Source organism: Mytilus edulis, chromosome 8 (genome assembly GCF_963676685.1).
Source record: "Mytilus edulis chromosome 8, xbMytEdul2.2, whole genome shotgun sequence".
NCBI classification, from domain to species: domain Eukaryota; kingdom Metazoa; phylum Mollusca; class Bivalvia; order Mytilida; family Mytilidae; genus Mytilus; species Mytilus edulis.
Window position 1 is genome coordinate 5,887,942 of NC_092351.1, and position 22,803 is coordinate 5,910,744.

Here is a 22,803-nt window from a genome sequence, read left to right on the forward strand (position 1 = left end):
GAAATATATATATATATATATATATATATATATATATATATATATATATATATATATATATATATATATATATATATTATATATATACAACTCGTCTAAACATCAACCCAACAATGTTAGATCTGTAAATTTGCTTTCGCAAATTTTTGGTTCTTCCCTCGCCGGGATTCGAACCCATGCTACTGTGATATCGTGACACCAAATCGCCTGCACTGCAGCCGTCCCGCTAGACCACACGACCACATGGGCTCTCAAAAAAGAGCTTTCTCTGGCCGTGTGTTACCTTTCCTCGTCAGTTTTTATCCAGCGGCGTACTACAGTACATGATATATAAGGCATGAAGATGTTATTGTTACGGATCAGGTAAATTATCTATAGTAAAGGATCCTACTAGGATTAATGTAATATACAGTCACAGAAAATAATTATATTTATAAGTACGTCTGAGTCAGTGACAACTCTACAACAGATGTATCCATCGGATCGCCATCAATGATGGTGATACATGTCTGTGTACATAATGTATATACAACTCGTCTAAACATCAACCCAACAATGTTAGATCTGTAAATTTGCTTTCGCAAATTTTTGGTTCTTCCCTCGCCGGGATTCGAACCCATGCTACTGTGATATCGTGACACCAAATCGCCTGCGAACACCCATGGGACTTTGCGCTTTGTTCGGTTTTCACATGTGTTCTGATTGTAGAGGTAAACGGAAGTCGACACCAAAATAATTTTCGCACGACAAGAGATAATAGCTAGGTGACACAACAAGCAACAATTTTTTTCATGTTGATTTACAGCAGATTCCAACGAGTATGAAGCTACGAGTAGATTCTTTGGTTAGCTTCCTTGTTAGCTCAACCATGAAATGATTATTACCTCAAAGTTGGGAGGAGCATAGCACCAATTCATCACCCAATGAAAACACTCATATCAATGGCCTGTTTATAATATGTATGTTTCATACAAACAGGTTTCTCTAAACAACTTTGCAAATTAAATTTCATTTCTTATAGTTTTTCATTGAATTAAAAAATTCTATGTATTACAATAAATTAGAAGCGGAGTTACGGTTTATGTTTTGTTCAAGGATGATGTACCCTTGTGTTGATTCAATGCTAAACAAATGGAAATTTTATAGAAAATCCACAGCATTTCCTTTGCACTTTCATAGTTGACAATTTAGTACTTGATATATGGAGGATTTTTTGCAAGCAGTGCTAGCAATGATTTTATTAAAACAAGTTTATAAATTTAGATATTGGTTTAAACAAATATATATATATGGACCAATTCAAGTACACCTTCTAGGGTGCGCTCGAATTTCGTGACTTCGGACGATTTTTTAAAATTTACATTAACGGTTGTCTAGGACTTTTTGTAAACAATAAACGCTAGCACATCATAGAAAATCAAGTGTCTGAGTAATCTATGCTTAAAATTTTATAACAAAAATATCTGTGGATTTTCTACAAAAATCTTGGTTTATTTGCCACAAAATCCCGTTTAACTTTTAAATGCAATAAAACTACAAATAATAATTCTTGATCGAAGTTTCCTTATTGTAAATGTACAAAATGGCCCATCTCTATTATTCATTATCTTTGCTGTTTTTATATTATTGCAGTTTGAAACATTCGTAATTCAAAGGCTACAGAAGAGGTCATTAACCTTATACATACACATAACTGTATTTATAAATGAACTGAGTAATTTTTTTTTAAATAAAATTGACAAATCAAACACACCTATAACATGCGTGTGAATAAGCTTATAATTATTACTACATTTTAAATTTAGATTGAAAACTTATTTTTAAACTGACTTGTAAAACTAGTTTTACACTATTTAATTATGTCACTAGTTCTGATTGGTTCTCTGCTTAACTATTAACTCCACCCAAATGATTGTTGTACCTTACCTTATAAGGTCTAATAATGATTTCATGGTTGAGCTATCAAGGAAGCTAACCAAAGAATCTACCTATAGCTTCATACTCGTTGGAATCTGCTGTAAATGAAAATGTAAAAATATCAGGAGAATGAAACGTATTGCCTCATTTTTGTTTATAAATAAAACACCACTCCGTCAATCACGCTCGTCGTTGAGAAATGATGTCCGGCATGGAGCGATTTTGCTTTTATAATTATTTTCTCAGCCGTTAATTCACTAACCAATTTAGATTCCCAGTCACTGTCAAATGACGATCCGTAGTTGAATCGAGATCGTCATTGTACACACGAGTTCTCGGACTAAACTGGCCACCCGCTAATTGATACTTCGCCACAAGATAAGAGTGAGACAACAGCAGGGGTCCAGTTTATTCTGGAATTTATCGTTGCTAAATAGCTAACGGAAGTCTTTAGGAGCATCTGAATTATATCTATAGGGCCTCTAACGTGCATTTAATTGATCTAACGGATAATTCCTTTCTTGTTATTATCCGTTTGCAGTAATTTTTATTTCTGTAAAGCAAAGCTATACACAGAGCTTTATATTCAACCAAGTTTTACCTTTATGTTACACAAATTTCGAAACAAATCATTTATATATACCCTTTCACACCCAATAAAAGAAATTTGATATTTACCTAGAAATTGACGAACACCTTACTATCAAAAGTCGTGAAAAACACAGTTTGTTTTCGACAAATTATTAAAGTCATCTTTAGAACTTACTTGTAATAAATTGAATACAAAATTTCGGAATAAGAAAGTGAAATAGGTCAAGGTCATTTGTTATTTATTAGCTGTTTGAAATTTTCAAATTTGCCCCCTATATGCCAAAAAGTCAATCTAAAGTCATTTTTGGCGATAAAAATATGAAATAATATATATGTAAGATATTTTTCTATGAATTAGTTATTTTTAAGAAACAAGCTTTCTAAATGTGTCTTTGAATTTTTCTTGAATTTTTGCTTTGACCATATTTAACAACTTTTCATAAGGGACACCAAAACTTTATTACAGAATATTTGTATCTATAGAAATATAAGAATAAAAAATATAAGATATATATGGTAAAGTACCTCAATTCTTGACTATGAAGATAGAAGTAATACATTAATAATATTAATTGAAATGAATAACGTCACTTTAAACCCGATCAAAAACAAGCAAAAGGAAAGTATAAACTTTTTAAGACATCTTTAGATTGGACTAACGGAACATCCCCGTCCAAAAATAACACTAACTGATGGAACACGAAAACGTCTATTTTTGTCGTAAATTATTGTAACAGTTTCGATTGCTCATTTTCATTTCAAAACTGGAAATTAGCAATGAAAAAAAATAGTGATATAAATTGCATTGGTCTTAACAACAATTTTTGAATATAAACATTCATAACAACCTTTGTTTTAAAATGATTTAATGTATACTGCAATGATTAATATATTTCAAGGGAGTTTTACTACTAAAAAGTAAAACCACAAAAATGCAAGTGTATTGTCTTTTTAACTTCGGAAAGACATTACCATCGAAATATTAATTCTGACCTGTGATAATAATTCAATACTGTTTTCGTTTGTCATCTAGCCAAAAAGAGGCTGAAAACATCAGAAACAAACTAAAATTCCCGTGGAAAAAAACTAACACTTAACATACACCACAGTTTTTAAAACAAACATTAAAACTCTAAGATATAGCAACACGAACCTCATCAAATACCGACGGTAATCTCAGGTTGGTCATTGATTGGGTGGGGTAGTTTCTTTACTATATTGCTAACAAGGTATATCTTTTCTATTACATATAGATGTATTACTTACTCAAACCTAAAAGCAACCTACATTTAAGTTCATCTAAGGAATTTTATTTTATAGAATACCATACAGCATATTTGATAAAAAAAAATGAGCAAAACAATAAAAGATTCTAGACAGGGGGACAAGGGATCAATATGAAGGAGTTTCGTATTGACATATTTTTTTTATTCGGTTTGGCCCCAGATGACTTTTAAAATGTTTATATCATTGAAAAAGCTCCAAATTATCCACCGTTGGTGCAAAAATGCCATTTTTTTGGCATTAGATTTGAAATATTTTTTTTAACTCATCGGTGACCTATATTTTTTATTATTGTTATCGAATAAGCTGTACATAAACTAAGTAATTGTAAAATTTAAGCGATTTCTGCAAGTGGATCTTTTTTTTATTTCGATTTTACCTCTATTTCTCCTATTAGTTCAATAGAAAAATAGGACATTAACAAAAATGTATGCTTCTTCCAGAGGCAGATTGTGAGCTTAAATGAACGGTGACCCAATTTTTTTATTTCATTTTTCTTTTAAGTATATGATAAAGTTCATTGATAAAAAAATAAATCGAAATCCTGTATTAGAAAAAAAAAAAGATTTATACCCAGGAGCCCCCTTAATACACGATGCTCTTGGCGTATAGAAAATATTTACTTTCATTGTAAATAATCTTAATAACGCGATATAGTACATTGTATTATTTTATTTGTCTTTAAACGGTTATCTCTATTGAATTGTTTCATATTTTTCATGTCGGTACTTAAAATAGCCGACTCTACGTTATAATATAGACAAAAGAAGAATATCGCTATTCAATAGTAATAAATCTCTAAATAAAATAATACAATGTACTATATCGCGTTATTAAGATAATTTACAATGAAAGTAATGATATCGCTAAATCAATTCGTGCTTTGGTGATAGTTGTCGTCTCATTGTAATCACACCACATCTTTTTAATTTTATATCATAGAGATTGGAGGAAAAATTGCTATTGGTCAAGGCTAAAACAAATTAAATAACAACATCAATATGATTCCAGTTTTCTTTATTTTTTTTGCGCCAAGGATAAGAAATATTCGTCCATATGAATTTAACAACGTCTACATACACTTCTACGGACAGGTTTGCTGAAAGAAAAAAAATACTTGATTTAGTTTAATATAATATGAAAACATATGTAACATTAGGTCATTTAAATACATTGAAATGAAATGTTGAAAAAGCTTGATCAATATACATTGTAATCAGATTTAAATTTAGAGGTACACAATACTTATTCTAGTCAATAGAACATACAAGTTTTGTCTGAATCATTCAGACCAATTCGCCTTATCAGAATCTAAAGGACTATGGATAATCTCATCGTTCGTTGAACAAATTAAAATAACGTAACGTCATAGGTTGAATTTTTTATGTTTATTACGTTTTTAACCAATCGCAATGCTTTAGGAAATATTACCTAGAAGGCATTAGATTGTGAAACGGTGAATTGGGAACATTTCTTACCATGATCAATATATCGGGTGTCATATGTTGAACAATATTTGCTTACTCTTCAATTGCACCTTCTAATCACCTTTTTTTGTTTTCTTTTTAATGTGAGTGTAGAGGGGGAGGTGTGTGGAAAAGTTTTTTGTAGGTTTTGGTATTCTGTTGTTTTTATGTTTAATCATTGTTTTGTCAGTTTCTCATCGACTTATCTAACACTTAACCATTTTTAATTTGTCTTTTTTTTTCTCCATTTGATCTATATTGTATTCACTTATTCAAAATGCAAAATCTCGTAAAGTTTAAGTCATGAATAGATTTAATAGTTAATTGTTAATTTTCAAAAATTTAAATTGTAGAAAAAAATACTACATCCAAAAAGCGTTCTTCAATTGTAGATACTAGTAGGAAAATATCGTAAGTTTAATATCAATCTATTAAACCCTTTTGATCAAAGGATTTCAGAAAAAATACAGTTATATATGATAACTCATTCCAATACTCATTAACATTTTCCTACTTGTGTAAATCATTATTTTTGCAAAGATGAAAACAATATAACGATGAGAGTAATTATCGCATTTGCACGTACTTGGTTCTAAATCGTCGCGACTGATCTTGCTGTGCTATGTCCAATACGACAAAAAGATTAATTAAATATTTTCAGAAGTCTAAAACGCATGTTCATACTAACCCTTGGCACTTCGCAAATATACCGATATGTGTCATCACAACTTTCATCATCCCACTCCCAGGTATTCATCCCATTTACTTCTATCTCAATACAGTCTTCTTGGGTACTATCTGCAAACACTGAAAAAAATAGAAGAAGAAATCTTTATCTTAATATAAGTGTTCAGTAACGCACAAAAACAATACTATTGAAATGTGAAAAGAAGAAACACGAAAGAAGACTAACCAATCATTCTGGTCGCAGATAACAGTTTTGATAGACAAAACTGGTGTCTGAGTATTCAACTAATCAGAACCGTTATATTGTCGATTCAAAAATCATCGGCATTCAAATTTGTAATCTAACAATCGCTTCTAAGTATATATTTCAGCCATTTTACCGAAAACGTGATTCGTTGTTCTCGTTGCCATACTGCTGAAGACGGTATAGTAAAAAAACGAAAACTGAAAAAGTGATTGAATATACCATTGGGAATCTGCAAGAATTTACAGGATCTTTGATTTTCTCAGGTAAAACTACTGATCTGCTTTTCTAGGCTCCGGTCGATTTAAGAGTGATTACTGTTGAAGACATAATGTTGACTTCGTTACTTCATCTTAATAATTATTGAAGTATCTCTTTAGAACACAACCTATACCATTAGAAATTGATCTTATTGACAACACATTTTAAACCACACATTTTTATTCAATTATCTTAGAAGGTAAAACTTACGTGTACCAAATGGAAGATTAGTCAATGACAAAGCACCACCAGCAACGGCATATTCATAATTCCCGTTATGGAGAGGACTATTTGCGCCTATCCATATATCTACATTGGTTCCTTAAGAATAAAATAATTGCTCTTTGTATCATAGGGAGCTTCTTTATTATATCAAGTCAGTTACACAATACAGAATGGCTGAAAAGACGGCTTAACTCATCATTACATAGGAGTTTTAGGCACCAGCACAAATGTGTTAATCGGTACGATCGATAGTTAGTGTCTAAACCCACCAACAACATGATTTGCAAACTTAAATCTCTTGATAACAGAAAAGTTGTCTAATCTCTCATGTGACTGAATTTGTTCTATTGCCGATGGTAAGATTCTGTTTGAATGATAGTTCTCATCGCGGATACAGCATGCATAGCAGTAAACGCTTATCCTGTCGACGCAATCTGTCTTGCTCCGTTCAGAATTTATGCGATTCCCCAAAGGTATTAAAAAAGCAGAAAAAAATTAACAACCGATTGTTCAGAGATCAATTGAAGGTCTTTCCACCACGAACAATTTCATTTGATTTGAAAATATTTAAATTTAGTTAAAATCGTCAGTTCCTATGGCTTTATGATGTATAAATATGAATTTAAAGCAAAGGTCAAAATCTAGAACGTCCAATTTGCGAATGACCTTGACCTCATTTCCAAGGTCACAAAACAAGGACCTTAAATCAAAAGACCTTAGGTCTATAATATGTATGGTTAATGAGTTATATCACTTTACGCATTATTCTAAATATAAAAGGGGAGAAAAATCCAATCAACGGTCAACGTACCCTTTTAATCAAAATATAAGTGTTAGTTAAAATAATTTGTCGATATATTCTATGGTTTTTGAAAATAAGTGAAAATAAACCGAAATCAAAATTTAGAAGATGACCTTGACCTTTGACCTTGACCTAATTTTCATTTTATTGGACCAAAGACCTCAATTCTAAAGACCCTAGGTCTCTATCACTTATGGTTTAATAGTTAGAAATGCATATCACTTGAATCAAATGAAAAAGGGTGAATAACTTTCATATTGAGTCTCCGTATATCTTTGGTCTAAATAGCCAACCTTATCCTGAAGATGTAACGAGCAATTTGGTAAAATAAATTTGTCATAATCTTTTACTGTTGCGAAGGAGTAGTGGCCACAAGAAACACAGTGTTTGGGGAGATAACTCTTACAATGTAAAGTATTCGGTTAAGCGGTTGTCAGTTTTTAAAACGTATAAACTATACGATATCATATTCGACAAATCTAAGCGACAACGTATGAAACAACCATACTACGCAAAAGCAAAACAAAAATTAGGCGGCAGAAAAAAAAAACATAATAATCAGAACAAAATCAATAGGTCTTTCCACGGACAGGTGGAAAGACCTAAATATTGGATCCGTCTGCTTGTTTTCAAGACATAAGCCATTGAGAGTTTGGCGGAAAATATTTCTCTCTCATTTAATCAAATATTTAACATCGGCACCCATTTCTTTCATTAACAATGAACGAATTTTTAAGATTTACAAAGGTGACATACGATGCGATAAGTAATCAAATTATGGAAAGAAAAGAAGTTAGTGGGCAATTTTGTTTTTAGAAATACCTGTATAAATCAGAGCACTCCCAATCAAAATTAAGCAAATGTTCAAAAACAATAGGTGCAAAAATCCTTAAATGATTTTTTTTCAGTGTAGAATTTAATCGTAGAAATATGTGAATAATATAGAAGGATATGTCGGTTAAATATTGTCGACCTTATCATGACTTGAAGCGATTGTGTATTGTCGCTTGGGAACAGTGTAGTATTTGCCTTAAGTATTCATAGAGATAACAAATTTTACTTTTTTTTCTAATTTCAAGATCTTCTTTAGAAAGTATGAATAAAAATAGTAGTTGATATGGTTTTTTATACATAAATGAGGAAGATAATCAATTACATTACCCATAACTTACCAAAGGCAAACAAACTTCTTACAGCATCAGCTTCTTTTTCATCATTTGGCTTCCATAGATAGGCTCCTGGTGTATTGGCACATGCTGTCTAAAATTTTAAAATAAGACATCGGTGCAATTTTCTTCATCAGTAATTAGTTCTAGGTTATAAAACAAATGATACATTTATTGTATACCTTTAAGTGTAAAAGCATGAACACCAATAACTTAGCTTTTAAAGTATCGCTACTGCAGGTATTGGTAACGACATTTTTCAGTTGTTGTTTTTTTTTTTTTTTTCAATTTATCATTATTTTCAATTTGTTGTCTTACTGACTGCAGTACGCCGCTAGATTAAAACTGACGTGGAAAGGTAACACATGGCCAGCGAAAGCTCTTTTTTGAGAGCCCAGGTGGTCGTGTGGTCTAGCGGGACGGCTTCAGTGCAGGCGATTTGGTGTCACGATATCACAGTAGCATGGGTTCGAATCCCGGCGAGGGAAGAACCAAAAATTTGCGAAAGCAAATTTACAGATCTAACATTGTTGGGTTGATGTTTAGACGAGTTGTATATATATATATATATAGACAAAATGTGTACGGTTAACTTTTTGATTAGAAAATAATAATTTATAGATGCGATTAGTATCTAAGGTTTATTTGTTCATTTATTTGCTATAAAGCATCGTTGAAATCATTTCGATAGTAACTGTTATCCATAAAGAATGGTTAATATTTAGAGCTTTCTTAATTGAAAGTGTATTTTAATGGAAGCAATTATTCATTGATAAGTTTTATAATACTTTTTCGTTGATGTCAAATAATTCTTGAATCATGCCTCATACTTTCAAAATGTTAACTTCATGTTACAAATTTTGAATGTATATATATACATTTTGTGCAAGAAAGAAGTCGAGAAAAGGAATACTACGCGTATAACAAGGGTTAACACGAAACATGTATATCCTTTTGAGTATTCTCATGGGATTGTAGAATAAGATCATATTTCACAAAATTAAATTTGTTATCAACGAATCAAAACAAAGCCTACTATAACAAGAAATAATCAAATTTGATACAAAATAAAATATACTAACCAGAGCTTCAGACCATCTAAGCTGACTAGTATCACTGTATAGGTAGCAATTAGGGCTGGCAGTTTGGTCACTCAGCAATCTATATCCTGCAGGGCAATTCGTTGGAACACATGGTGCTTTTCAAATGACACAAAAATGGTTATTTTTTTAATGAACAGCAATAAAAATTTAACTGGTAATTAAACATTACAATGTAAAAAAAAAATTTCATGGAAAAAAACAATTTCGGCAAATGACCCCTAGTTCATTTGAAGACTAACACACAGAGAATAATCTATATAAAATGTTTGTACTATAAAGCACAGTTGTTGACAAATACAGTTTGGTGCAGACCAAATATAACATAATGTAAACGCACGTTAACACCGCGTGCACATATTTCGTTTTTTTTTTTTTTTTTTTTTTTTTTTTTTTTTTAAGACTTGAAATACATTTATTGAAAATCACCTGATTACATTTTCCTTGTATAACTCAGGGAAGAATACACAAGGGGCCCTGTGTTTACAATGATCCAACGTCCAGGGATAAACGGTAGACTCTATCATAAAAAAAAAAATCTATTTAATATTTTTTCCATACATAAGTTATACATTCATATTAATTACACAGATTGAGTTTGCGTATAAAATGTTCACAATATTCTACAGTAAATAAAATACATTAAAAGTCCCCCAAAACACACTACAATCTACACAATAATTTACCTTTACTTATATAATTGGCATTTAATTTTTTGTACTTTTAACACCTGGATTACATTGTTATGTGTCGGTCAGTGGTTTTATAGGTCACATGCTCGACCTTGTAAATGCGTGTATTGTATATTTCTATCGTTGGATGTATTATGTTCTAAAAAGGAAAAGAAAGTTAGTACAAATTATTTCGTCACTTACTAATGTATAAGATTTATTATAAGTTTTATTTCAGCTGCAAAATTTTCTTTTTTGGATGATAATGATTTGTCCATAGATTCAATTAAACTTCCCAGTTCCCGTTTTGCATATGCTATCAATTGACTGGAAGTAAAACTTTTAGACTGATATTTGATTATATTCCTACATTTCCAAATAATCCATTTAACTGTATTCATAATCGTATTAGTTATGACATTGTACTTTTTGTTGTAATCGTACATTCCTAGCATGATAAGTTCTTCGCTCAATGGAATATATACTGTGTTATTTAGTACATTATATGTTTTAAGCGCATCAAAAATGTGTTCCCAAACAACCATTATAATGTTACAGTTGTGAAAAAGGTGTGTGAGAGTTTCGTTTTCTGTTTTACAAAAATGGCATTTGCCATTATTTGATTTGCCCATTCTAAATAGTTTTTGCTCCGTATAGATAATGTTATGAACAATTTTCCAGCTAATTTGATTTGCTTTCCTAGAGGACATACTTTTATTTAAATTTATCCAGATCTTTTTCCACGGTAATTCCGAATTATACTGAATATTCCATTTTATTTGACAGTTTGGAACTATATCTAAATTTAACGAATATTGGATTAATTTCAAAGATATCTCACTTGGGATTACTACTTTATTCTGTTTATCGTAAAATTCAAATGTATTTTTAATATAATAACCATTTTTGGGGGGTTCTGGATCAACGTGGACGTTTTTTAGTCTGTCCTTGAACAATTTAGGAATAGCTAATTTCAGCCTTGCCCATTCCGAGATCCAGTTTCTCTTATCTTTAAGAGTATTGTATATAAAGTTGTCGCTTTTGATGTTTTCCGTTTCTTCATCCCAAATATCTTTTATTGTATGAATTCCACTTTTTCCGAAGTTAGCGAAAAAAATAGGTTTTTTATTGTATTGAATTTTTATGTTTCCAAAAAGTTGTTGGTTTAGGATATCGTTTTTATTTATTGGACTTTGTATACTTAAAAATTTTGACCACGTTTTAATTAACTCAAGATAGTATTTTGGAAAATTTTCCATTTGCAATCCTCGTAAGTCCGAACACTTTGCTAAAAAATTATTACAATTATATTTGATATCAAACTTCTGTAGCCACCATTTGGCTATTATGTTCCAGTTATCGGTTTTTGATCTTAAAATCTTTTGCATACTTTTGATTTGTTTGGATTTAATGAACGAGTCTATATTGATCATACCAATCCCCCCTTCTTCTAACGGTAAGCAACACACGTCCCTTTTAATTAAATTTACTTTCCCCTCCCATATAAAATTCCACATGACATTGTTTATTTCTTTTTTATATTTTTCAGGTATACCTCGCATTTCGATTTCGAACCCTATTTTAGAAATGATCAATGATTTTAATATTAAGACTCTGCCCTTCAATGTTAGGTCACGAGATTTCCAAACCTCAAGACACGCCTTAATCTTCTTTATTTTTTCTAACCATATAGCTTCTATATCAACACTATATCCATGCATGACTCCCAATGCTTTAATTGGTTCGCTAGACCACCTAATTTTTTTATATTTTGGTGTTTTATTTTTCCAACGACCCAAATATACCCCTACAGTCTTTTCATAATTTATCTTAGCACCCGATGCTTTCTCATATATTTCTAAAACCTTGAATGTTTCCTCTATTGATTCCTCTGTTCTATTAAAAAATTGTGTATCGTCTGCAAACATGTTAATCTTAACCTCTTTCTTTTCATTTTCTATGTCAGGGTGGGGTAAATTTATTCCTTGAATTTTCGGATTAGCCCTAATTGTGGCTGCCATCGGCTCTGCTTGTAAAATGTAAAGCATCGGCGATATTGGACAGCCCTGACGGATTGATCTAGAAATTGGGACGTATCTTGATTGAAAACCGTTAGTCATTAAACAAGTTTTAGCATTTTTTAGTAACATTTTAACCCATTCCCGAAAATTTTCCCCAAATTGAAATTTTTCTAAACATGCATCTAACCATTCCCATTCTGCATAGTCAAAAGCTTTTGTTTGATCAAGAAAAAGGATTGATCCTTCCTCGTCTTCCATATCTATAAAATCGAAAATATCTTGCAGCATTCTATTAGAATCAAAAATATTTCTGCCCTTAACAAACCCTTTTTGATCTGTTTCTATAATTGATGGTAGAACTATTTTCAAACGTTCAGCCAGAATTTTTGAGCAAATTTTATAGTCTACATTTAATAATGTTATAGGTCGCCAGTTTTTAATATCCTCCCTCTCCCCACTTTTATATAATAGGCTTATCATTCCAAGTCTCTGCGATTCGGAAAGTGTTTTATCAAAAAAGGTTTCTTTTAATATTTGCGTAAGCTCATCCTGTATCAAAAACCAATATTCCTGATAAAATTCTGCAGTTATGCCATCTTCCCCTGGTGATTTATCCCTTTTCATTAATTTAATTGCTTTGAAAATTTCATCTTTTGTAATTTCACTATCACATAACCGTTTTTCTGCTTCAGATAGAGTTTTACTTACATTATATAGTAATTTTTCCCCAGCCTCTCTATTACAACCCCCCGAGGTAAAAAGTTTCTCATAATATTTTAATTGCTCGCCTAAGATTTCATTAATATTATTTTTGTATGTGCCATTTTCGGCTTTTATTTTTGACCATAGTTTTTCTTTTCCTCGTTTTTGTTCTAATCTGAAAAAATAATTTGTGGATTTTTCGCCTTTTTCATACCAATTTATTTTTGATCGTATGCGTGCTGCTTCTGCTTTTTGTTCGTAATATTTATATATATCTTTTTTTAGTTTTTCAACCTCATTCAGATTTTTTTGTGTTCCATCATTTTCTAACAGATTTTCTAATTTATCTTCCCAATTTTTAACTTCATTTTCATTTAATCTAAGTTTCTTTGAAACCGTTATTGTTATGTCCTTTATTTTAGTTTTTGTTAAATCCCAGAACTCCTTTTTATCTTTAAAATTATTTATGTTAAGTTTCCAAGATTTCCAAAATGTTTCAAAAGTATTTTTGAAAAGGTCGGTTTTAATTATACTATTGTTCATTTTCCAGTAACCCGGGCCTCTTTCTGGTTCGACGATGTTCATAGTAATTGTTACGCCGTCGTGATCGCTGAAGGGAAAATAAACAATTTTTGCATTGTTTACTCTACAATCGATATTCTCACTGGTGAATATATAATCTATTCTCGAGTATGATTGACCCCTTGAAAATGTATATTGTTTTTTGTTTGGATATCTGAGACGCCAAATGTCCGTCAGTTCATTTTTTTCAATGAAATTTTTTAGTTCATAATTTCCCGCATCTTCACGTTTGGGCATATGTTTTCTATCTAATTTCCTATTTAGACAACAATTAAAATCTCCCATAACGTAATTCACAATATCATTTTCTTTATCTATTAATAACTTATTAAAGAAATGTTTTCTTTCTATGCCATTATTAGGGGCGTAGATATTAAAAATTCTAATAGTTTCGTTTGAGTCTAATTTGAATTCAACTATTAATTTCCTTCCCTCTGCATCTTTATATTTTTCAGAAATGTTTATATCTAAATTTGGTTTCACTAAAATTGCTACCCCTTTGGAAACGGAAGTCCCGTTACACCAAAAACTTAAACCTCCCCATTCTTTTTTCCATTCATTTTCAACAAATTTTGTGCAATGAGTTTCTTGCAAACATATAAAATCAAAATTCTTTTTTTGACACCATTGAAATAATGCATTTCGTTTTGACTTATCTCCCATACCGTTTGCGTTTAATGAAACTAAACGAATAGACATACTTTATGGGAAAAATATATATTTATATTATTGTCTTCAAAATTCTGAATATTTAGTTTGCTATACAGTTCACCGATTTCATTTATGTTATACAACATAATAAAAGTCCAACCTATATTCAATGTATTTACAATAAATGAATTTGCATGTACACTTGCAATGCATTTTTTTTTAGAGTTATCTCCCATACCATATATTTCATATATAATTATTATCTGCCTACTTATTTCACCAACAAATACACATATTTGTATCACTAACATAATACAGTTCAATAATTTTCCAAAATATTTACAATAAATGCAAGATTTTGCATACACAATAATAGCATGTATTTTTTTTAAGTTTTTCATTATATGATAAAAATTTATAATAATATATTATATACATTTTACACAAAGTTCTCCATAAGCTCGTTTAAGGAATATGCCGGGATAATTTACTTAGAAACAGTTTCTTCCAAAGAAGAGTTTTGTCTTTTTGATTGCTGTTTCTCGCCTGATCCTGGTGTTGAAGCTGAACTTCGAGTTCTCTTTTTACCACTTGGTGTTTGGTATTCACCTAATCTGTCTATACTCATAAAGTTCTTGACAAGAGAAACAAGTTGTTTTGCTCCTTCTGGATTGATATGTACCCCGGATGGGTCATTTTTATCAAACAATGTTTTAATGGGGTTGACACCCATGCCTGGTCGACAAAAATCATCCCAAAGATCGATAAAAGATAGCCTTTGGTCTTTTGAACATACCTTTTCCATATACAAATTAACAGAATGAGATGTTAAATTACATTTTGTTAAAGTTTGACCTTTGCCCTTTCTTGGCAGTATACTGAATATGCATATATCCGCATTTGGAAACTCTGCTTTAACTTTATTTATAGCATTTGTCATATTAACACAAATCATTTCTTTATCTGTCATGTTTCTTGTGACGTCGTTTGTACCCAAACAAAAGATGACCTTCGACACATAATTTTTATCAACACTTTTGTCCAGTGTGACTAAAAGTTTGTCAATGTCTTCTGCTGTACTACCAGAAACAGATGCATTGTGTATTCTGTTGTCAGATATCTTGAGACGGCAACAGTTTGATGCACCTAAAATGATTGTAATAGGGGGTAATGGTAAACAGTTGTCTTCGTTTTCAGGAACAGATTGTTCATAATCCGAGTGTTTGGTGGTATCGTTGTCAATGTAGACATTCAATTCCTCGATCTGATCTTGTTCCGTAGTTTCTCGTCCCTCCCTAATTTCATGAACATAGTCCCCGTATTCATTATCTTCGGTTATTTTCTCATTTTGCTCGTCTTTTCTAACGGTTTGTTTATTTCGATTGCAATTTCGTTTGATATGACCTTCTTGACCGCATTCGAAACATACGTTATCTGTGTGCGGACAGTCTCGAATAATATGGTCGTGGCTACTGCAACGAAAACAGTATCGCTGTCTTTCTTGTCTTTGTGGTTTCATATCACAACGGTATGAAGGGTGGTCCGTTCGACTACAGTATCGGCATTGGGTTCTATTGTTGTCAGCGAAAAGTCGGATTTCAAATCTTCCGAATTTGGTGATATTTGGGATGGTTGGGACACAATTTATCAGCTGAATATACCGCGTACCGGTTTCAATGTTAGTACCTCTTATAGTCCCCCTTTTAATTGAGTCTTGGACTACTTCACCGTATTGTCTCATAAATGTACAAATTGCAAGATCACCCAACTCGACAGGTGCATCCTTAATCGTAACATGTGTCACCTCTTTTTCAACATCAACAAATTTGTAATGATAGTTTTTAAGTTCGATACCCTTTATTAGTAATAATGTTTTCGATACCTGATCATCAACCGTAACAACACATTCTCTTTCAGTCAGTTGTATAGCTTTAACCTTTTCTCTATTTATATATTTTTCCAGTTCGTTTAGAATATCTGTATGTGTGATCCCCTTGATATACTTTGAACTAAAGTGTACTGACGTATATCTTTGTATTTGTTGATTATTGTTGTGAACTGTGTCTAGTTGGCTCGCCATTTTGTAAACAAAACGATATGTGTTCACTTAGAAATCAGTTTTGACAGTTTGTTTACTTCATTTTCACTTACTCTTGGACGGAAAAGACCTTTGCAATGAATTTAGGTTATATATCCGACGAAAAGTACAACAAGCAATAGGTTTAAAGATGTTTTTTTTTAAATTTTAACCGGAGCTTGCGAAAAACACTACATGTCACATCAAGGGCAGATAACTCCTCCTATTTCGTTAGTTAACTTCACATTTCATGTTTACTAGTCACGAACGTTCACAATAATTACGTTAACACGGTCAAAATTAAAATCATTCAGATTTAACGCGCGTTTTACTCTTTGTCTGTTTAGTCAGCAGTAATTAAATGGGCGTTTCTTCAGATTTCACGAGTTTATTTTAGCGTGCAATTAAAAATAAACGGGCGTTTATTCAAGATTCAGATTTCACAAGTGTATTTTTACGTGCACCTGAAAGTAAACGCGCATTTATTTTTTGCATTAACTAATTGTATAAATTAGAGAATAAACTTCGTGCACATTTGTACATTTTGTTATTTTGTTTAAATGATTTTTATCTTAATATTTTACGTATATGTGTTTAAAACAGTGCCAATTCAAAACACAAATATTTAAAAAAAAATATATATACCAAAATCAAATACTGATACTGCAAAATTATGTGTAAAAATGAGAATAGAAATGGGGAATGTGTCAAAGAGACAACAACTCGTCCAAAGAGGGGAAAACAGTTACCAATGGGTCTTTAATACAGCAAGAAAATCCCACACCCACAGAGGTACTTTAGCAGGCACCTTTATATGTACAATTATGTTGTATACAATATCATGAGTAATTGGTCAACATTCTTTAAGGCAGAGTTAACTAGGTTATGCTTCAAGAAATAAATAAATGACATAGCGTACAAACATTTAGTTTCATGTCTTAGCACATTATCGCGGCTTTTCATCTAAAAGTTAATTATTGGTCAATCTGTTTTGATGCGCGTTTACTACAAATTCAGAACAAACAGTAAACGTACGTTTTCCTTTTACAAAATTAGAAGTTTTTTGCGTGAACGGGGAGGTAAACGCGAATGTACACCTACTTTTACTTTTTATGTCAACTAAAATAACTGAGTTAACGTAGAGTTAACGCAGCTTTTACATGAAGTGCACGCGAGTAAACTAATCGTTAACTTTTCCCGCCCGTCCACATGTAATGCTTGGTCTGCACCCAGCTGTAAATAGTGCAATACATAACTTGTTTATATTTGTCACAAGTTATAAATACTCCTTTGCAATGTTTTTATCGTGAATACATGTAACATAAGATACAAACTAACATATGGACAAGTATTTTGCTCTCATATATTAATACCGTGCTCATGTCAATAGCAGACAATCTACCGTGGAGATTATGTTTTTGTTTGCCATTTGTATGCGGACGACACCAATCAAGTTACGTGATAACCTATTCTGTATCAATCTAGTATAATAGCTGAATGATATTTACGACTAAAGATGGGAGAAGGCTTATGATATTCCTTTCTAGCTTTAATGTTAAACAATAACTTGATGCTTTATCCACTAAAAGCTTTAGCTAACATAATGATTATGGTTAGGAAGGAACGGCTTATGTGCGATAAAGAGTGGCATGTTTGAATACACATTGTGTCAGTTTTCATATTTAATGTACTGTTAGAAATCAGAGAGGAATGAATGGTTTCAGTATTGACGAACTGTAATTCTGTAATAATTCTTGATATGTTTGAAGTCGAAGCCGAAAAAGAATGCAATTTGTCATCTCAATAAAATATAAAAAGGCAAAGATCTATTAATAATATCCCCAAAAAAATGAAATGATGATTTTGTAGACGATTGATTTCGCGGACTTTAGACGTCGCCGACGACGGCAGAGCCACCTAATTAATCCTCTCTTAATATTGTTGCTAATAGAACGACAACGGATGTTTATAAAGACTTGCTTTCCAAAAAATACTTACTTGTTGTTTGTACAGCGGCTTGTGTTGATGGAACAGTAACCAAAACAGGTGTTGACACAACAGGTATGGGTGCAACAGCAATACTTGATTCACTAGTAACAGAACTCATCATTGGCATCATAATCATCGGTATCATTAGTAACGCTAGGGCTAACAGGGGAATAGGAAGTAGTCCAAAATCTGACCCTGTGCCTAATCCAGAACCATCTACAAATGAGGTTTCTGATAGAAAAAAAAGAAACATATGATTATTTCATAAAACGCCAAGATGAATTGATGATCTTTTGAAAGCATTCATCAGAATTTTACCCGCTTACCCTTCCTTGAGAACTTCACTCCAGTTTTACAGTTTGATGCGTGTTTCTCAGTCATTTCAGTAAAGTTTGTCGTTTGCGTATTAGCACGTCTTTCCTTTTGGTATCCCCCGCGTCTCTTCTATCTTTGGCATTTCAAGTTTATCAAATAACTTCGTATGTGTTTACCGTTTACGTCGACTTGATACACAACCATTGTTTATTGTTTTGTTGAAATATTTGTTATTCAGGTAAATTAAATGGATATATTACATGAATTTGAAAACTAGGTGTTAACACACAAACAGCACAAACAGCATACGAAAATATGCACTGGAATATAGAATTGTAGCATGTTTTTCTAAAACACAAATATGACAAAATTTACGAAAGAAGTAGAGAACATACGTCTAGTTTGGAAATGGAAATAATAGATAGGTTTCCATTATAAAAAAAAATAAAAAATATATAGATTCAGATCGACGCCCGGTCACTAATCTACGTCCGGTCCACAATTCGACGTCTAACTCTGACGTAATAACAAAATAACAATGCAAATCGACGACCAATTTTTTGGATCCTCTTATAAACTTCTTTTTTGTTGTTCTCTAATCGACGTCCAGTTGTTGGCCTCTATAGTCGACCTCCGTTCTATACACATGCCGCGATTGCGTCATAACTTTATTAGATAATAATATTTTTATTACATTTCACATTTAGCTATATAACTGATCTTCCCTGACGGATATATTTTGTTTGTGTTTTAAATGTTTTTGCCTGTACCCTATGCATAGACCTATGATTTATCATAATGTGTAATGTTGCAAAAGGTATACAAAGCGATTCATACTAAGCCAAAGTAGTAAAACAGGAACGAAAGATACCAGAGGGACAGTCAAACTTATAAATCGAAAATAAACTGACAACGCCATGGCTAAAAATGGAAAGGACAAACAGACAAACAATAGTACACACAACACAACATAGAAAACTAAAGAATAAACAACACAAACCCCACAAAAAACCTCGGGTGATCTCAGGTGCTCCGGAAGCGTAAGCAGATCCTGCTCTAGTAACTAAGATTTGTATAAAGTAACCCGTTTCTGAAATATGAATCGATTATGTATAATTTTACCTCTAGTTCCACTGTCATCGATAAAAAAATATCTGTCTGCTGGTCGATTGGATTCTGTTCCCGTATGATCAGTCCTTTGTATTGACTAATATTTAGGAATACCACAATTATTAGCAGGTTCAGCTGTAATTAAAACTGATATTATATATGTTTTTATAACTAACATCAATAATAAACAAAAAACAAAATAATTAATTGATTTTAAAAAGATATTGCAATCGTGTCGATTCAGCACATTATGACCACGACACGATAAAGCAATTTTACAATTCAAAGTTCTGGTAGCTTTTAGTGACGGAGCATACACATTGTCGCATTATCACGATATATACAAATTACAAAATGTGTTTTAAAAAAGTAAAGTTCCCTTATATAATCAATTCTAGAGTTTGAAATTATGACAGCAATAAATACGAGCAACAGCTTATTCCAACAAAATTGAAAACTATTCAACAATTCAGTAAATCACACAATACAGTCATACATGTAAGACATATAAACACGCCATGAAAGTATCATGCCAAGAAAAACAGAGTTTGAACAAAAGAAATAAAACTATTCGAAATTATAATCTGAAGGAAAAGCAGCCAAAATTATTGTAACGAGTAAAGATTCGTCATTTAAAAATTCAAAAGCTAAACAATTAAGGCTTTGTCAAAAATAGCAATTTAAGTTTTTTTTTATTCAAAACACCTTAGCGATTTAGCAATATGACGCAAAGAAAATACTCTGGTACATACAACAGGCAGCTCCGACAAATGCCTAATTACCGTTGAAATGAACAAAAGTCTGCGATGAAATTTATTCTCATCGTTTTATAAAAACTTATGAATTTGGAATTATCAAAAGATTTATGCATCTAAAAATTTGGGCCAAAAAATAAGGACTTTAAACTAATATGTTCATTTTTAATTTTTGATTCCCTAAATAATTTTAAAAACGATGAAATAAAAAAAAAAGTTGTATTATTGATATAAATTATTTTACTAACCTTATATTTCACCATCCTCTCAGGCTTGCGTTCTGAAGAAAACATTAGGACAACCTGAATGTTAATAAATATATAGTATGCACATAAAGCTAGGACACACCTACGCACATCAATGTGTTTAATTACCCAATCGCTTTGCTTTTCTTATCATGAGGATGCCATCCTGATTTGATTGATGACTTTTATTTTGTTTGTCAATATCTTTTTTCAGCTGTGATGTCACCAACTGTCTCGGCTACGGACTATACAGGAATGCTATGAAATCATGTAACAAATATTTATCAGATGCAAAATCAAATATTTCAAGAATGATGTATAAATTATCTATAAAAAATAATGTTTAAATTGAGTAGTATTAAATCAACTTCAAAATTATGTTTTTCTAAGTTGAATTAAAATATTGATATATAGAATTAAAACCCCCTTCCCCACCCCACCCCCACCCCTTTTAAACACTATAGAACATTTTTTATTGACACTTTTCTTTACATAAAACATCACCTGCTTTTGTATCCCCTCCATCATATTGCACCATAAAACGATGTCTATTGAAAGTTTCTTTATTTATAACATCAAATGCTGATATGTCCCTCCTTAAGCTCCATAGAAAATTCTCCTTTGATAATTTACTTGTTACATAATCTACTTATATTATGATAGAAAAGGTTTAACGTAAATTGTAAGATGCTGTAAATGCAATGGTTAATCATATATACAGGCTCTTTTGATCCTTTAGATTTAATAGACATTAGAAAAATATTTTTTTTCTTTTTATTGTATTTTAGGTTTAAATGTGCTTTTGATTGGCATATCATCTATGGTTAACAGTTATGACTTCTAACAATGAATTATCTGCAACTGAATTAAAGCAAAGATTTTAAAGGTGTTAACATGTAATGAGTAAGATGTACATGAATATGTTGTAATCTTATTTTCTATTTTTAAAATGTACCAGGAAGATCTGATAAAGTTATTGAACACTTCGTTAGGAAACTTGTATGATGTATGTATAACATGAAATTTCGTGATAAAATACGGAAGTTGGCACAGATCGGACAAAAATAAAACATCCTAAAAAACGGTTAATAAGATATTGATATTCATACGTTAAAATGAAAAAAAATTGTTAGAATTTGACATTTATGGGAAATATCTCCTATCAGAAGTAGTCCGACAGTTTTGACGAAAATAAACAGAGGACGGAGCTACTCAACATTCTGAACATTTTGGTTCCTTTCCGATTGTCTTTATTCAAACGAATTTCTAGACATTAGAACAAACTTGCATTGTATCGATTTTAGCATTATCGATTATCTATTTTTTGTCAATATTTTATTCTAAGGCATTGCATTTTACATCCCAATTAGACCAACATACGAGATTTTGGCGAAACCAACATACGAGATTTTGGCGAAACCAACATACGAGATTTTGGCGAAATTGACCAAACTTACATTTTACAGCCATGTTCCATCTAAAGCCATGTTAGGCGAGTGACTTTAACCATAAAATTAAATTTTTAATGCACCTACCTAACACATGGCTAAATTATATATCATTTGAAAGCAACACATCTGTACTATCTGTTTTGCCCGGTCGTAAAAAAATCGTACGGTGCAATTTCCGTCAAATCAAGACCAAAGGCCAAGGACGAATAATTGCATATTTTCTAAGATTTCAGCCTGATTGCATAATATGACTTTTATTTGCTAAATTCGCATATGCAAACAATTTAAATTTTTAGCAGGGAGATTAACAGTCATTATTCAAATGCATTTTTTAATATTTAAAGTGTTTTTTTGACAGAGAGCACATGTTTCCTGAAATTCGAGTAAAAGTGAATAAAATGTGTGAAAACCCAAATTTTTCTTTCTCGTGCAAATGCTAATCAACTAAAACTAAGTAAAACCCTGTAATGACTATCAAAGAAGTTTTTGAC

At 31.5% G+C, this 22,803-nt stretch overlaps 1 protein-coding gene across 1 annotated transcript; it reads right to left on the reverse strand.

Annotated features, from left to right (window-relative positions):
• Positions 1 to 4,798: 4,798 nt before the first annotated feature.
• Positions 4,799 to 21,225, reverse strand: LOC139486873 (lectin BRA-3-like). Its single transcript, XM_071271934.1, has 8 exons — positions 20,865 to 21,225; positions 19,874 to 19,996; positions 18,446 to 18,667; positions 9,726 to 9,841; positions 8,650 to 8,737; positions 6,661 to 6,771; positions 5,947 to 6,065; positions 4,799 to 4,891 (listed from the first exon to the last, which is right to left on the reverse strand). Exons 3-8 carry the CDS (start codon positions 18,579 to 18,581, stop codon positions 4,877 to 4,879), a joined length of 585 nt encoding a protein of 194 aa, XP_071128035.1. The 5' UTR covers positions 18,582 to 18,667; positions 19,874 to 19,996; positions 20,865 to 21,225; the 3' UTR covers positions 4,799 to 4,876.
• Between the last annotated feature and the right edge of the window lie 1,578 nt (positions 21,226 to 22,803).

Coding starts and splice junctions, on each gene's coding strand:
- LOC139486873 (XM_071271934.1), bottom strand. CDS start 18,581: ATGATACCGATGATTATGATGCCAATGATGAGTTCTGTTACTAGTGAA. Junction 6,772..8,649: donor AAGAAGTTTGTTTGCCTTTG/GTAAGTTATGGG, acceptor TTTATTCTTAAG/GAACCAATGTAGATATATGG. Junction 6,066..6,660: donor TAATCTTCCATTTGGTACAC/GTAAGTTTTACC, acceptor TATTTTTTTCAG/TGTTTGCAGATAGTACCCAA.